Raw genomic sequence first — 18456 nt, 5'->3', positions numbered from 1 at the left:
AGAGTAAGAGGGGATCCTGGTTGGAGAGGCAGTGTGTTGGCGGATGAGGAGGGTGTGTTGTGTACATTTTTTCGTTCCCGTTCCGGTTATTGGAAACGTGTGAGCGTGTCTATTGCTCGGCTTTCATCTGAAGGGGAACCGATACTGATTGGATTGAGATGTTTGTTTCCTTTCTCGTTTTGGATTTTTGTTTTGCTGCATCGAAAAGAGTGTTTTGCCAAGCTGCCGCTGAGGATTATTTTTAGAATTAACTGAACCGCATATCACTGGCACTGTGGGGGTGGGGGATTTTAGCTTGGATTAGCATCCATAACAGGGAGTGGGGAGACCAAAGTTACATATATTTATGATCACTGTTTGGAGAACAATTTTTATGGCACGAGTTTTGTCGGGCAGCAATTTAACGTCGATATATGTATATTATGAATCAGGATGATGAGTTTTTTAATTTCTTGTTGGGAATATAGTAAACGACGTTAATGCATCGTTATTTGGCAGCAGAGCAGTTACGATTGAAAAACACTAAGGGTGACAAATAGTTATAGTGTAGAATATGTAGCAGTATTTGGCTTTGTGGCGAAACTTTTACTATAGAGTGCCAAATCTAGTTGAATCAAGTGTATTGGAAACGAGAGTGTGTTTAGTGAGAAGGCTATTCAGAAAGGTGTAAAAAGTTTTTTTGGTTTTTGTTTCTTATGTGTACTTGTGATGTAAGCAAAAAAGAGTGGTGGAAAAGAATCTGCTTGGAGGGATCGATAGGAGTAGATGGTTGCTTTACGTAAAGGACATACGACAAATGTCAGAAGGATGATTTTTGATTTATTTTAGCGGACAACGATACAGGGTGATATGGAAATGAAATGTGCTCATTTAGTCATTGATTAGCTCTATACTGGATATAACATGAAAACGTTTGGAAGTTTACGAAATACCAGACTTATTTGGTTGAAACGTATACACACACGAAAACTAAATCGTTGGAAGACATATGTATGGCTAACTTTATAAGGTCTGGAACAGTATGTTCCTTTCAACTAAACATCCAATACGTGGGGTGGCGGCTAGTAACAACATACTTATTTTTTAACTATTTATCCGTGACAATGATGCAAATGATACAGAAAACAAAACTTTCACTAATATTCAACAGGTTCTCCAATTCGTGGGTGGATTTCAGTACTAAGATTCGCGCGGGTTAGTTTATTTTTGTCCTCGTTTGGTTGTGAAGATTACAATTGTTATCACTATTTTTCGTTAGCTGTTATAAATCTTACAAAAAATACAATTACAAACTAAAGTAAGCTTACTAAGAACCTAGTGAAGTAAAATAATGAAGCATAATACTCGGTTTAGTGAAACGAACAGAAAATGTAGTTATCAATAAATAGTAGATAGAAAACAGGTACGTAGTCATAATAGTTGTACCATTTTAACTTCAGACAGCGAACTGATAGACAGCACATACATGGTGACTCCCACTTCAACCGGCGGTCCTGAAACACGGATAACGTGGCAAAACATACACGTCATATTATAGTTGTTGGCAGGCATTGAGTAGAATGTTATAATTATATGTGTAGAAAATGGGATGAAGTAATACATATACGATTGTTTGTTTAGCACTTAACGTCCTTCACTCTGTTTGAAATTCTCTCTTTTGTTTGTTGTCTTTTTTTCTTGAAAAGTATTTATTACCTACTGCTAGTAAGCAGTATAATCTAATAATGTCGCATCTTAAATTCTAACACATCACTAGAGGCGAGAACCTTATTTATAGTTTTTTTTTTGTTTTTCGTCAGCTCTGTTTGTATCGATTCTTGTTTTAAACTGGTGTTGTTTGTATAGCTTTATACATACGCATAAAATCAGGAGGACAATATTTGAAAAACGAAAAAAAGTCAAAAACTATAGTGAAAAAATAACATACAATTTTTATTTATTCATCCGAAATTTATGCTGATTTTTCTTCAGAAAGGCATACAATCGAATATTAGAACTAACGTAACTTGAACTGTTGTCAGTTTAGAAGTTGATTTTTTGATACAGCAGTCAACAAATTGGTAATCCTTTTCTTGAGGTGAAACTTTTCGGTGAAGGTGTAAAATTTGATATGCAGTTTTTTGGACCATTTACAATAAAATGCAAAATTTTCCTTACAATTCGATAACTTAGTTTTCCTTTTTATTTCGATTTCCCCATTAGGCTTGGTATATTCTTAAAATCCATTAGGAATTATGAAAAATTACGAGGGTTCCCTCTAACTATCTCTTTAGTGCTTATGGTTTGGAACCTGTGTACATACTGTAGAAATCAAATGGAAGTGTCTAAATTGTGTACATCGGCACTTGGGGTCTAAAATAGGTTGGCTATTCTTGTCTCTCTATTATCTGTCATCGTGAGCCGTAATTCAATAAGCTTATAAGAGATACGAAGGATGTTTATACTACGTCAGTTACTAGACAAGTTCCGGGAGTATAACTCGCAGACTCGTCATCTGTTTGTGGACTTTAAGGCGACGTACGATTCAGTCAAACGAAATGAACTGTGGCAGATAATGATAGGTTTTCCGACGAAACTAATTAGGCAGATTCGAGCGACGCTGGATGGGTCAAAATGATGCCTGAAGTTTTTGGAGCGTCGTAGTGGAATTCGAAACCTAAAAATAAATTTCAATTTCTTTTTATTTAAAGTTAGACAAAATGATGCGTTAGAATAGCGGGTAAGACCTCAACCGTTTTCGTTACTTTGAATGGACTGTAGCAAGGGGATGCACTCTCTAACCTGCTATTTAATATTGCCTTGGTAGGTGTAATACGAAGAGCATATGTGGAAAGGAATGGACTGTTATCATGGACATTGATATCATCGAAATCTACCGTACACACTTAAAAAAAAGTGCCGAAGTCAGCAAAATTTTGCCGAGATTTGGACAGCCGAGCGTTCGGTAAGATTTTTATGATGCCAAACGTTAGTAAAGATCCGAAAACGTCGATTTGCAAATCTAAAATTTTCACCGAACGCTCGGCTGTCCAAATCTCGGCAAAATTTGCTGAGTTTTTTAAGTGTGTAGAGCAGTGGAAAAGGCCTTTAGGCTTTTTAAATGTGTCATACAAAGTATATGGTTGCGGACTCTAAATGGTGTTGGTGCCGAAATGGAGCTGGATGGGGAACGATATGAAGTAGTGGAGGAATTCATATACCTTGGTACGCTCGTGTCATATGACAACAATGCACAGTGGTCCAGCAGCGAAAATTAAGTGAAAGGTTTTTGTGGTTCGAAATAGCTCCCTACAATGTTCAGCAAAGTTGTTCAACTCTAAATGGCACTTAATGTGAAATCAATGACTAAGTTCCAGTTTGGCTTGTAAACACATAACACATAATAACTTTTTGTTGAAAAGAGATAGAAGGAAAATTTCTTCGACACAGTTGTAGCTAAGGATTATATAAGTAACATTTGCAAAGGAATGAAAATTGAAAGATTGATTTTTATCCAAAACAGCTGGTGCAGATAGAAAACTGCTGTTATATCCGAAATTCGAAAACTATTTTACGTTACAATCAGCAGAAATTATGTCATTGTACGACAATTTTCTTTTGTACTAATGACTTGGCCCTAATCGTCTTCAAGAAGATATTAGAAAATGCGGCATTGTGGAAAATGGCCAAACATGGAATAATTAAACTGAAATTACTCGAGTTAGAGCAAAAACCAGTTTTTTATTTTCACATATGTTTGAAATAAAATTGTAAGCTTTCAGAAACGGCCAAGTTTGATTTTTTCCGTTTGCCCCTTTTTGAGATATTTTATTCTGAAAAAGACTAAAAAACACAGGAAAAACTTTAGAACTCGTTATACATATGAGTTTTCAACATACAATATTCGACAAAAATATGTCTTTTGATAAGAGAAACGACTTTGTAGAACATTATGATGCAATAAAACCATTAAATTTGAAATAATCAGCGAAAAAGTGATTTTTGAGAGGTCTTTATTTAAAACGTCCTATGAGATAGAAACTATTAAAAATACGCCTACTATGTCTTTAGCAAAGTTACTTATATAATCTTTAGCTACAACTTTGTCGAAAAAATTATCCTTTTATCTCTTTTCAATAAAAAGTTATTATGTGTTATTTGCTTACAAGCCAAACTGGAACTTAGCCGTTAATTTCACATTAATTGCCTTTTAAAGTTGAAGAAATTTGCTGAACATTGCAGGGAGCTATTATGAATCGCTTAGCCGCAAAAGTAAATTTCCACTTAGTTTTCGTTTCTGGGCCACTGTGCAATGTAAGTCGCGAAGTAAAACAACGAATTGCAACCACAAATCGGGCTTCCTACGGATTGCATAGTCAGCTAAAGTTTCGTAGTTTGCAAATTCGTATCAAACTGGCGCTCTGCAGAACACTAAATAATCCTCCCGATGGCCCTTTTTGGACATGAATCATGACGCATGATGACATAACTTGATGCTAAAGGAACCTAATTGATGAAAGCTTGGGGTTTTTGAGCGTAAAATTCTGCGATCGATACTTGGTGGGAAAATTGAGTGTGGCTCAGACGCGCATGAACCAAGAGCTGCAACACAATGTGGCAGGCTGCGGTGAGCTGGGCACGTGGCCGGAATGCCAGACGAAAGAGTAGTCAAGACTATTTACGGCAAAGAACCAGGAAGAGGCCGTAGATTTCGGGGCAGACCACGTACATGATGGATTTACACTGGCAAGGACGATGCGCGTTCAGCTGGTGTTCGAGGGGATTGAAGAATGACATCCCAGGACCGACAGTACTACGGGACGAAGTTCGTTCGGTGTAGGATTGATAACAGACTGTCACCACTAAAGTAAGTCAGTTAAGGCAAGCTTCGATTGCTGTGAATAATTTACGGATTGATTGGTAAAACAACAACTGTGTAACCCGAGAGCCTATTGTTTCTCTGCACTTGAACTATCCCTGAAGCGGATATCTGGTAACCACTAGGAAGAAGTAGTCCATATACGGACGGTTAAAGAGCCAGTTGGCCACGTTCCTGAGGAGCAAGAAGTACTAGAAGGAGGATAGAGATCGTAAAAAATTTGACCAAGTTTTCCATGCTAATGACATATCCAAGTTTTATGAGAAGGTAAAAAAATCCTACATCCATTTGTAGGATCCATAGGAATGAGTAGAGAAACCTGATCACAAGACGGAGATGGTCGACAAGTGAAAGCAGCTCTTCAATGAGCTTGGTGCTCATTGTGCAGTGAACTTCGGATAGAAAGAATAGAAGTTAACTAGGAAAAACCCTGGCTCATGATCTCGAAAAGAGAAATCGAGCTGAGCAAGGCTACTAGAACCGCTAGAAAGGACCGAGACCCGTCAGCCTCGGGAAGGAACCGCTAGTAATAGTACTTCATTGGACAATTTTCAGGATTTCAAAGCAGGAGAAACTACCGGTTAGGTGGATGAAAGGAGTGTTTTGCTCCATTCAGACTTATGCCATGCTCTGAAAATAACTTCAATTCTTAACGTTCCGGCGTTCTTGATCAGCTGGCAAAGCGCAGATGACAAATCGATTTGCTCTGTTTCAGTCGAATGTTACTTTCTCCGACCAGAAACGAGTATTTTTTTCTCTGCTTTTGTAGTGCTTTGCTACTTTGCTCTACCCCCGAATGAGTGTCAGTTTTGTTTCATCTTTCTCTTTCTCTTTCTGCCGGAGTACAACCGAATGCATGCTCTCAAGGTCACGGAGCAAATCGTTTCAGTCCATATAATTGTCTGCTCGAGGTCCGATGTTCTCTTTGGTATACGGAGAAAAGGGTCTCAAGTTTTCAGTGGGCGAAGAGAAAATTAGAGCTCTGCTTATAAATAGTTGTGCATTCTCTTTGCAAGATGAGTGATGTCATCTCATGATCATGAGAACATGAGATCATGAGATCATGAGATGATAAAAAGATGGCAGCAGTACTTAGACGAATACCTGGACCATGAAGGCGAGTAAACGATAGTCGAAGGCTGGCCTTTTCTCTGCACCGGCTGATTGTAAGAATTAGGGATACGGAACAGCTATTGAAGGAGCGGTATGATGTCTGCCCAATCTACAAGACAGGCGATAAGTTGGATTGCGAGAATTATCGTGTGATCACCGTTCTCAATGCCGCCTACAAAGTGATCTTCCGAATCATGCGTCGACTCTCATCAATTGCGAACAAATTTGTGGGGATTTATAAAGCCGGTTTCGTTGAAGGACGGTCGACGAACTTTCATAAATTTTTACTGGAGCAGATTATCCTTCCAAAAGGTTCGTGAATACAGAGCTCTCACGCACCACCCGTCCATCGACTTTAAAGCTGCATATGATACTATTGACCACAGAGGTCTATGGAAGAACGGCTTTTTCGTAAAACTGGTTGAATTGATCAAGGTTACGATGCAGTGTACTGATTTCGGGCGTAGTGTCGAGTTCATTTGAACCCAAATGGAGATTTCTTGAAGCTGATTATCTGTCTTTCCTGCTGTTTAACATAGAATTTCAGGGTTTCCGGACCGGACATCAACCCGCAGAGCACGATCTGCAGCAAATCTGGTCAATTCGTTTGCTAAGCCGAACACATGGACATTGTCGGTAGAAGTTTTGCGGTGCTAGCTGAACAGTACACCAGTTTAAAGCGCGAAGCATCTTGACGGAAGATCGCGACAGAAAGGTGACAGCAGCACTTTGACCAATACTTGAACGGCGCTCAAGCAGACGACGATCAAGGCGTGGAAACTATAGGCGAAGTTCTGGTGGCCATAAATTAGCTGAAAAATCGGCATGTAAGCGGAGATTATTAGGATAGGCACGAGAAAGCTGACCATTTCTCTGCACCGGCTGATTGTAAGAATTAGGGATACTTAATAGCTATCGGAGGGCTGAGAGTATATCTGCCCGACCTATAAGAAGGACAGGAGCAGCACTGCATGAAGTATCATGCGATCAGTGGTGTTTAAAACATCTTCTACCGACTCTTGCCAATTACGAACAAATTTGTGAAAAGTTATCAACGACACCAGGTTAAAGGACGGTCAATGATGGAGCTGCGGCTGATACTCCAAAAACGCCGTAAATACAGAGTTTCCATGCACCGTTTGTTTGGTGACTTCAAAGCTGCACATGATACCATTGACCAAAAAGAGGGATGGAAAATCTAGGACGAGAACTGTTTTCCCGGCAGCTGATCAGGCTGACTAAATTTACGAAAGATGGTATGCAGTGCTGTGGGCGAATTACGGACTGATTGTCGAGGTCATTCCAAACCCTTAGAAGACTTCGTCAATATAATCAAAGCTTGTCTTGCCTGCTGCTTAAAATAGCACTACTTGGTTTCCGGACCGGATATCAACCCGCGGGGAACGATCTTCAACAAATCTAGACAATTCGTTAGATAAGCCAACAACATGGACATTGTCGGCAGAACATCTGCGGCGCCACTTGAAGAGTACATAAGGCTAAGTGCTAAAATGTTAACTGATAATGACACCAGTTAAGAGATTCGGAGGCGTAGTCGTTGTGCGTTACTATGGGTTTCACAAGCAATTGCAGTCGAATAAACTAAGCTCACGTACAACGGTTAACGAGGTATGGAGGCGGAGGATGACTTATGAACTAGCTCTAAGTGAAACTCAGTACAGGAATCCCCCGAATAAGGCAATGGGTGGCGCTCACATCGATTTCTCAGCTGTTGGTAATTACCAAAAAATCAACTAAATTGAATGAAAGGAAACTGAGAAAATGTAGTGGGTGTGTAGCAGCACCCACGGCCTTATTCGAGAGACTGCTGTATGCAAAGGGTGGTTAAAGTTGGACGGACACAGTAAACAAGGTACACCCCATGTGTGCCGGGTATTCGATAAAAATAAGACGACCAAAAGTACATTGGGAAAGATATTAGTCCGACAGCGAGACTATTTGAGTGCTTATTTCCTTGGAGGCTGAAAAAATGCTGAACTTACTGTATTCAAATGTAAAGTATTGAGGAGTTTTTTTTGTCGGAGTATGCACGCGAGGATACTGGTCGACAGTGCAGCGAAATCTGTCGTATTCTAGAAGCCACTTGCAGGAAAAGAGGGGCGTAATGTCGAAGCTGACTTGCGAGTTTCGAGCAACCAGGAACCGACTGGAGTGGAGTTCGAACTCTTGATGCTATACAAACCACTTCGGCTCTAAGCTAAGCCGCTTAAGAAGAAGAAGAAGAAGAAAAAAAAGAAGAAGAAGAAGAAGAAGAAGAAGAAGACAAAGAAGAACATATGACAGATATTGGAGGAATTTATGAAGATTACATATTAAAAGCAATTTAATACATCAAAGTTAGATATAATTTATTATGGAACGCGTAGCAATAAGCTATTTCAAATTGCCAGCATTGATAAACTTAGTGTTTTTGAATTAGAATCGATCCGAGAATACTTCCTTGTGGTACAGCATGCAAGTTTATAACACGCTGCTCTACCTTCAAAGGGTAATTAATTTATACACGAAATTTCAGATGAATTTATGGGAGGAATGCACAAAAAGCTGCATCTGAGGCAAAGTAAGCATCAGGGGCGCTGAATATTAGTATATTTGCGTTGATTAGGGGAAATGCTTATCAACCTAGGGACTGTATTTTTCAAGAAATGCTTGGTTATTTTGGTTGTGTCAGATTATTGTTTTAGGTATAATAGCTTTTGTGGTTTACAACTTTGTAATTTTACTGTTATAATTATAGTGATAACTTTTATTGTCTACGTTTAAATGAATTCTGTTACACACATAATTACAATAGCTTTTCTTGTACATAGACTCGCCTAAGGCTGAGGAACACTTAGAATATACAGCATTACATTGAATACATAACCTCGCTTAACCTGTTAGTTTCTCACTTGAAGAAGATTACCAAGATGTCAGGCACTGCACATGAGCTATGATCTAACAACCGAATAACAAGATGGGGGGATAGTGAAAAACAAAACTGTTGATCTCCGGCTGGAAGACAAGTAGGTATGCACACACAAGAAAAATATACCCCGTGGATGAAAAAACATCCCATCCGGCTGGCTCTTTCTTTCTTCTGGGGAGGAAGGAAACGTACGTAACCGAATCAACAGACGCAAAAACAGAAAAGAAAAATAGAAAACCTAACGGAAATAACTTGCTGCTGTTGAGCAGCACCGCACAGTCTCGCGAGGGACGCTGCCTGACTGGCTGTGGGTGGGTGGTTTGCGCTGAAGGATGCCTCTATTCCCAAGCTATAGGGTACCTACATAAATACAGCCAGCGCTGAGTGAGTATACACTTAAACACGCACACGAGATTTGCTCTAGTTCGCTTCGTTTCGCTTGTGCACTGTTTTGGTTGCATCGAACCGATAGCTATCGGATGTACATTCAGCCGAGACATACATATTATTATACAGGAACCTGAGCTCATTTTGCCTCGGTTGTATCCCATATTTGCAGCTTCTAGTTACAATTGCTAATGAATAGAAATGACCATGTCGGTTACACATCATTTTCCCGGAGTCGAAATAGAAAACGTGAAAAAAGTCAAGAAATTTAATTAAACCAAACCGTGTGCGCTGCTTGTGACCGTTCGCATTGCTGGCTGACTGGCTGGCATGGCGGTTCGAAACCGAAACTCATATGAAAACTTTTCAACTTGAGAATGTTGTTTTTATTCTTCGCTCGAAGAGCGAACCGCACTACCTACTTGCTGGGGTGTGTTTTTTTTCGGTTCTGTTGCACAAATGGCAGCATGTTTCGCTTAGTGTTTAACATACGTAGGTATGTGCATACACATATGTGCACACAACTTTTACCCGGAGCAATAGCAAGTAGCACGTGTGTTTAGTGTCGGTTGCAGGGCATCTCAAATTTGTTCTCTTACTGTGTGTCTGTGCGAGTGTACGTGTGTGTGGACAAACTTTTGTGGATTCGATTAAGTACAAATGGGTAAAAATCACTGTTTTTGTAGTTTCGGCGAAAGTTTTTTTTTGCGAACGATTTTCAGAGCCACCCTAGAAAAGACAGTCGTAGTCGTTGTTTTCGGAGTTGTTTGATAAAAGTACTGAACCATGCTGGATGTTTCTCCGGGAAAACATTGTCACTTAATTAAATTCACTCCGCACAGCCGACGTTGATAGCAAAACCAAAACAAAAAACTCGATGTAATCGTAAATTTTTACTGACATGGGTATTGTAGTACAGAACGTTGTTGGTTGGTAGGCAGCAATTTTTCTTTTCGGTCGATTTGGTTTCGATGGTAGTTTCGTTTCGCAATTCGAACAAATTGCTGACTTGCTATATCGAGAAGGACGTATTCGGATCAACTTAACCTACTTAATTTGGCAGATTTTTTTTCGTGAAAACTTTCTCTTATCTACGCATCGCTGATTGTTATTCTTCACTGAACGTCCTGTATATCTTATTAGTTAATCTATTGTCATTTTACGCGTGTAACTTCATAGTTTTGTTTAGTCGGTTTTAGCTTTTTCCTACTTCTATTGCTAGTTACGCTGGTTATAAAAGCCTAAAGGCGATGCGACGGATTCGGTCATGGTCGCTGAATGGTCGTCGCAGTTAGGTATTTTACAATAGATAGTTTCGTGTGTGTGAGAGAGACAGAGAGAGGAAGCGCGAGATCGTGTGTATGGGAAGTATTTTGAAATCGGATACCTACCTCCGTAGTTTGGTCTTACTCTTTTGTCGTAGCCAACGCTAAACGAATCCAGAATTGCCGAAATATTTACATCTCCTAGCATACTGCCACCGCCGGTCCTGGGGGAAGAAAGAAACGAAAACGAAAGAAAATCATTAGTTGGATTGCCTTCAATGGAAACGGGAAATTAGACGCTTTGGAATTTGGACACTTTCTGTTTTCTTGCTGTGGTAATACGACTGGGCTTAACTAAAAAACTTGAAGCAATAATAAAGAAGTTTTCTTTTGGTTTCTATTTTTAGACAATTCCACGAAAAAAGTGAAATTCCATGAAATTTCCGAATCCGACGTGTTCAAATTTTGTGCACTTGTTCGTTTTCGGATTTGTAAATCTTTATTTGACGCATAAGTTCTGAATGAAATTGGACAATAACTTTTAATTCACACGATTTGCGATTTTCAATACATAAACAGAAATCTTAAGCTGTATTGACACTGGCGTGCCTAGGATAGGTCATAATAAGTTACGTGTCCCACCTTCTGATTAAACTTTGATGTCATACGTAATGAAAATTGGAAGGCTGTACGAGATCTCAGTTACAGCTCAGATTTATGACAAAAATGACACTGAAACGTTTCTAACTTTATGGATGATGCTATAAAACCAGTTATAAATGTTCTGGAAAAATGAAACGAATACAATAACAAAAATGACAAAATTGGTATATGAAATAATATATAGATAAACCGATGAAATAAAAAATAAACAAATCAAACACTTAATAAAAATCCTACAAGAATGAGCTATAAAACACAAAACAGAAAAAGTGCGCTTAAATGTAGAGATATAAATATTAATAATATATAAATGACATAATAACAATAAAAAACCATACAAAAAACTAAACTAAAAATAACACAAAAACATAAAAAAAGATAGAAAAATGATAAATACTTTACTAAACTAACAAAAAAAAAAGAAACAGAAAAATCACATATTGCAATAATAACACAAAAGCACTGATGAACTGACATGACACATAGAAGAAAATCCTTTAACCTTTCGTTACTCGCGCCATCTTCGATTTATAGGCATGCTAAAACCTAACAAAATTCATTCGAATACTAATGTCACTTGGTAAAAAAACCTATGAAACTTATTCCATCGTTTGAAAGATCTTGGTTCACGATCAACTTTGCTGAAAACAGTATTTTTCCTTATTGCTGGAATCCCGAGATATACCGAGATAAAGTTCACGGTTTACAGGCGTTGTGCAAAATATAACAGTGCGGGTAACGGAAGGTTAAAAGCCATCGTCCTAACACCTGTTATGCATGTTGCGGAGTAGCTTGCATTTGCATGATTGTATGCTGTAGAGTTTTTACATTTGTATGTTTTTATACTGAAAACTCGAAGTAACACTCGCGCGCTGCGGTGTAGCCATGTTACGAAACATGCTTTTTTGAAAAATGAGTGGTTTTTGATTGGACGATGGAACTAACGCGAGTGTCTCGTCTGTTTGTCTGTGACAAAAGTGCTGAAAAAATAATAGAAAAATGACACAAAATTACACAGAAAATAATTAAAAAATGGAGATCTATCCCGGTGTAATGGTTAGCATTCACACCTCTCATGCGGTGGACCCGGGTTCAAGTCCCAGCCCCGCAAAAGTCACGAATGACCCAAGCTGTTAAAGTGACTATAATCAAACAAAAAAAAATGCAATGCCAAAAATAATAAATAAACGAACCGATACGGAAAGAGCCCCAAAGAGGAACAAAAACTACTACAGAAATAACACAAATACACGTACTATAAAAATATATTTTTCATGTTATAAGTGCGCCATTTTGAATTGCACCTTGTTAAAAAAATAAAAACCGTTGTCTCAATACATATGGTAAAAGCCACAAAAATACAAAGAAAAAATCCTAAAGTTAAGATAAAAACTAACACAAAAGTTACACAAAAATGGTACCTCATAAGTTGGTCCCAAAACGATATAAAAATAATACAAACAGATATAAGTGGTGATTTAAAAATGATTCAAAAACTCGGAAATTGTTATAAAATACATCACAAAGATACAAAAAACGTTTGAATGTTAATAAACGAATCAAATATAAATAATAATTATGCTAAACTGAAAAGGAAATCAACCAAAACAACCAAAACAGCAAACGTTACTAAGAAACACAAAAAAAAAACAAAAAAAACTCACAGAAATAACGAAAATTATGGAAAAAATAAAGAGATGAATTAAGCAAACGAGGTTGAGAAATGATAAATAATTTCCAAAATTGACACAAAAACGATTCATAAATAATAAAAATTGCCAAAAATGGCACGAAATCACGTAGGAAATTGAACAAATAACACAAAAGCGTAACAAATAAGTAAACCCCAGAAAAGAACAAAGACATAACAGGAATGACACAAAGCCTACGAGAAATTCTGGTTTCAAATTTATAAGTGCATTATTTTCTTCAAGGAATGATATAAAAATCGTAATTTCATGACCATGATACAGAAAAGGTACTAAAATTTTGCATGAAACTAAACTCATCCAAATTGATACAAACAGAAGTAAATGTTGTCTGTCTGCAAAAGTGATATAAAATTTGAAATTTGATACAAATATGCCTAAATTAGAAATATTTAAGAAATATCACAGAGATATAACGAAAAATGATGAAACAAAAATGAGCCATAAAACACGAACCACAAAGCACAAACCAGCATTTGTGATCTTTAGAACACTAAAACTGACACAGAAATAATATTAAAGTGATACATATAAATAATGACACACAAATGACACTAAAACAATAAATAAAGTAAACAAAATGACGCGAAAAATGAAAAGAGAGATTCTAAAACTACCCAAAAATTATTCAAAAATGAAACAAAAATGATAACAACATGATCACACACAAAAGGGAAAGAAGAATAATAAATGATTTATAGAATTAACACAAAAATGATACAAAAAGATACTAATATTGTTCAACAACAACACAAAATCATTCAAAAACACTATAAAAATGACAACAAAATGATGCGAATTGACACAGCAAATAATGTACCCCGAATGAAATAAGGTACCCCGGGGCAAGTGGGACCTAAAAATTGCACAGTTAAAAAAAATTAGGCCCTTTCCAAAAGTTAGTCTAGACCAATTTTAGGATTTAGGAAAACAATGTCACAGTACAGGCTGATAAACGGCTGAATAATGCGTACCGTCGGTGCCTTGTGCACGTGTAGGCATAAAATAGACCCTACAGTGGTTCATAGCCTCTTATTCAGCAACTCCTATTCCTACCGCCTCGTGGTACCAGCCGGGATACGAGCAACTTTGGTGGAGATCGGGTAACCAACCCCGGTGGAAGCCAAGGTCGTATGCTGACAGGAAAGGAGGGCTCTTTCGAGCTTCGTTGACCCTCCGGCGAAACAGGGGGTTGGTGTAGCAGGCTTTGCAAGCCGTCACCACGAAAAATACTAAAGCATGGAACGAAGAACAAATATATTCTTACTGGAACAATCGGAATAGACCCACGCGACGAAAAAGGACTATGGATTGGAAACTCGGGACGTGGAACTGCCGATCTCTCAACTTCCAAGGGAGCACTCGAGTGCTCTCTGACGTATTGAAGAGCCGCAAGTTCGACATCGTAGCGCTGCAGGAGGTGTGCTGGAAGAGCTCAACGGTACGTACGTTCAGAGATGGACATACCATCTACCAGAGCTGCGGCAACACACACGAGCTGGGTACAGCTTTCATAGTGATGGGCGAGATGCGGAAACGGGTGATTGGGTGGTGGCCAATCAATCCTCGAATGTGCAGGTTGAGAATCAAGGGCCGATTCTTCAACATAAGCATCATCAACGTGCACAGCCCTCACCTCAGAAGTACCGATGACGACAAGGATGAATTCTACGCGCAGTTGGAGAGTGAATACGACCGCTGCCCAAAACATGATATCAAGATCGTCATCGGGGATTTCAATGCTCAGGTCGGCCAGGAGGAGGAATACAAACCGGTGATTGGAAGGTTCAGTGCACACCAGCGAACCAATGAAATGGGCCTAAGACTTATCGACTTTGCCGCCTCCAAGAATATGGCCGTACGTAGTACCTTTTTCCAGCACAGAATCCACCATAAGTACACCTGGAGGTCACCAAATCAGACAGAATCACAGATCGACCACGTTTTGATCGACAGTCGGCACTTCTCAGACATTATCGACGTCAGATCCTATCGAAGCGCTAACGTTGACTCGGACCACTACCTAGTGATGGTTAAGATGCGCCCAAGACTCTCCGTTGTGAACAACATTCGGTACCGACGCCAGCCTCGGTTAGATCTCGCGCGGCTGAAGCAGCCAGACGTCGCCGCAAACTACGCGCATTCACTCGAAGCTGCACTGCCGGAAGAGGACGAGCTGGACGAAGCCCCTCTCGAGGACTGTTGGAACACTATCAAAACAGCCATCAGCAGTGTAGCGGAGAGCTCCATCGGGCATGTGGCCCGGAATCAGCGGAACGATTGGTTTGACGATGAATGTAGGAGGGTGATGGATGAGGAGAACGCTGCGCGGGCGGCCAAGATGCGCAGTGCCACACGTCAGAACGTGGAAAGACACAAACAGAAGAAGATGCAGCGAAACCAAATCTTTCGGGAGAAAAAGCGCAACCTGGAAGAGCAGGAATATGCAGAGTTGGAGCGGCTGCATCGTTCTCAGGAAACGCGGAAGTTTTACCAGAAACTGAACGGATCCCGCAAAGGCTTTGTACCGCGAGCCGAAATGTGTCGGGATAAGACTGGCAGTATTCTGACGGACGATCGTGAGGTGACGGATAGGTGGAAGCAGCACTTCGACGAACACCTGAATGGCGCCCAGGTGGAAAACCATGGCGGCGGGGAAAGCGATTTCGACGGTGCAACAAACGGGGAAGAGGTGCCAACCCCAACGATAGGCGAAGTTAAGGAGGCCATCATGCAGCTAAGGAACAACAAGTCAGCTGGAAAAGATGGCATCGGAGCGGAGCTTATTAAAATGGGACCAGAAAAGCTGGCCGTTTGTCTACACCGACTAATTGTTAGAATTTGGGATACGGAACAGCTACCGGAGGAGTGGAAAGATGGGGTTATCTGCCCGATCTATAAAAAGGGCGACAAGTTGGACTGTGAGAACTATCGAGCGATCACCGTTCTCAATGCCGCTTATAAAGTGCTGTCCCAAATCATTTTCCGCCGTCTATCACCAATTGCGAATAGATTTGTGGGAACTTATCAAGCCGGCTTCGTCGAAGGTCGGTCTACAACGGATCAAATATTTACACTGCGGCAAATCCTCCAAAAGGGCCGTGAATACAGAGTTCCCACGCATCATTTATTCGTTGACTTCAAAGCCGCATATGATACCATCGACCGGAAAGAGCTATGGAAAATCATGGACGAGAACAGCTTCCCCAGGAAGCTCATCAAACTGATTAAATCTACGATGGATGGTACGCAGTGCTGTGTTCGGATTTCGGGTGGATTGTCAAGTTCATTCGAATCACACAGAGGGCTTCGTCAAGGTGATGGTCTTTCATGCCTGCTGTTCAACATAGCGCTACAAGGTGTAATGAACCGAGCGGGTATCAACACGCGGGGCACGATATTCAACAAATCTAGTCAATTCGTCTGCTTTGCCGATGACATGGATATTATCGGCAGAACATCTGTGGCGGTGGCTGAACAGTACACCAGACTAAAGCGCGAAGCATAAAAGATTGGGTTAAAGGTAAATACGTCTAAAACAAAGTACATGCTGGCCAGCGGAACCGAGGCCGAACGACACCGCTTGGGCAGTAGTATATTGATCGACGGCGATGAGTTTGAGGTAGTCGATGAATTTGTCTACCTTGGCTCACTGGTAACGGCGGACAATGATACCAGCCGTGAGATTCGGAGGCGTATTATCAGCGGAAGTCGTGCTTACTATGGGCTCCACAAGCAATTGCGGTCGAGCAGACTAAGTCCCCGTACAAAGTGCACCCTGTACAAGACGCTTATTAGACCGGTTGTTCTCTACGGGCATGAAACATGGACAATGCTCGAGGAGGACCTGCGAGTGCTCGGAGTTTTCGAACGACGAGTGCTAAGAACGATCTTCGGCGGCGTACAGGAGAACGGAGTATGGAGGCGGAGGATGAACCATGAACTCGCACAGCTCTATGGCGAACCCAGTATCCAGAAGGTGGCTAAAGCTGGACGGATGCGATGGGCAGGGCATGTTGCAAGAATGCCGGACAACTACCCTGCAAAGATGGTGTTCGCCTCAAATCCGGTAGGAACAAGACGACCAGGAGCGCAGCGAGCAAGATGGTTAGACCAGGTGGAGCGAGATCTGGCGGAGAGTACTCGGTGTCCGAGGAATTGGAGAGCGGTAGCCCTCAACCGAGTTACATGGAGAAATTTTGTTCAACAGGCTTTGTCTTAGGACGGCAAGCCACCTAAGTAAGTAAGTATGTCACAGTACAAAACATGTATGCAAAGTTGCTTATGTACATGATCTCTCTACACACACACAGTTTCATTGAATTCTGAGAGGGTCGTGCTTAGCTTGGATCGAGTTGGCATGAAATCCGTCGTATACAATTCGACGACGATGATCTAAAAATCGTAGTTTCAAGGCATATGACAAAAATAATGGAAAAATAAAACAAAAGAGAAAAGAAATAACAAAAATATATAAGAAAGGAAAGCTACATGATATAAAAATAAGAATATGATAGCAAAATGATACAAAAATGACTAAAACTTAAAATAAAAGAGATAGGTACAATCTAAATATATGAAATGTGAATGTAAATTTGTATGTTCCGTCATAACTATTGATAACAGTGATTAGGAGGCAAGAAGGGCAGGGCTGGTTCGATCACTGTGACTAAATTTTGATTAATTTGACAATAACAATAATTGATAGAAATAACTCAATTAAAGTTGCATTGCAGCTATACCCAACTGTGTTGCAAAAGTTTTGGGCCACACCTTTTATTACCCAAGCAGCAATGGGAGTTTTATTGTGCTCATATTACAGTTTTCATGGCCAATTTTGGTCATGAAAGCCATCATAAGAATGTAATAAAACCCAAATTGTTATTTGGGTAGTCTGAGCACACTTGTAACTGATATATCATTGTTTCTTGCTATTCGAGCATTGCTCCAAGGAAATTAATGGTAGAATCGAGATTTTGCTGATATTGAATACGGTTAATTTAAAAAAAAAAAATCAAAAGTTAGAGTGGTCTAGACCAAACTAGACTAAATACTTAACCTCCTTATGTTAATTGTAATAGAATCTAACTGAAATTGTATGAGTTTGATCTAATTCTTTTATACAACGTTGCGGAGGAACATCCTAAACCATCCGTCATGCGTACGTATCAATCAGACTATATTAGCCGTTGTGCAGAAACATAATGCCCAAAAACTCTACTAACGCACATAAATCGTTCAACATTTCTCATATTTTGACTGCCAGCAATCGCTCTTAATCATCACCGCACGGGTAAGGCGCGGAGCGCCGCACCGTAGCTTCAATCACTTTGATCCACCCCGCGATGACTAAATTAGGATAATCACAGCTGGAGTCGTGCCGGATCGTGTTGGTTGGTCGTTTTCGGAGCCGGAAGTGAATCATTGTCCCATTATAGAAGACTACTCCGACTGATTGTATCGGATTCGGGTGGCCGTTTCGAAGGCAAGCGGATCCGGTAGTTGTGTGGCACGAACGGGCGGGTGCAGGTT

General features: G+C 40.1%; 1 protein-coding gene across 1 annotated transcript in view; it reads right to left on the bottom strand.

The window, feature by feature from the left end:
* LOC128737317 (gamma-aminobutyric acid receptor subunit beta) overlaps nucleotides 1-18456 on the bottom strand; it is a 166855-nt gene that overhangs the window by 94912 nt on the left and 53487 nt on the right. Inside the window, exon 2 of the mRNA XM_053831934.1 lies at nucleotides 10679-10776. Within this exon, the coding sequence (XP_053687909.1) occupies nucleotides 10679-10776 (98 nt within the window). The remainder of the gene's footprint in view (nucleotides 1-10678; nucleotides 10777-18456) is intronic.

This window comes from Sabethes cyaneus, chromosome 2 (genome assembly GCF_943734655.1).
Source record: "Sabethes cyaneus chromosome 2, idSabCyanKW18_F2, whole genome shotgun sequence".
NCBI classification, from domain to species: Eukaryota; Metazoa; Arthropoda; class Insecta; order Diptera; family Culicidae; genus Sabethes; species Sabethes cyaneus.
The sequence above is the reverse complement of the archived record's forward strand: the minus strand, read 5'-3'. Positions and strand labels throughout refer to the sequence as shown.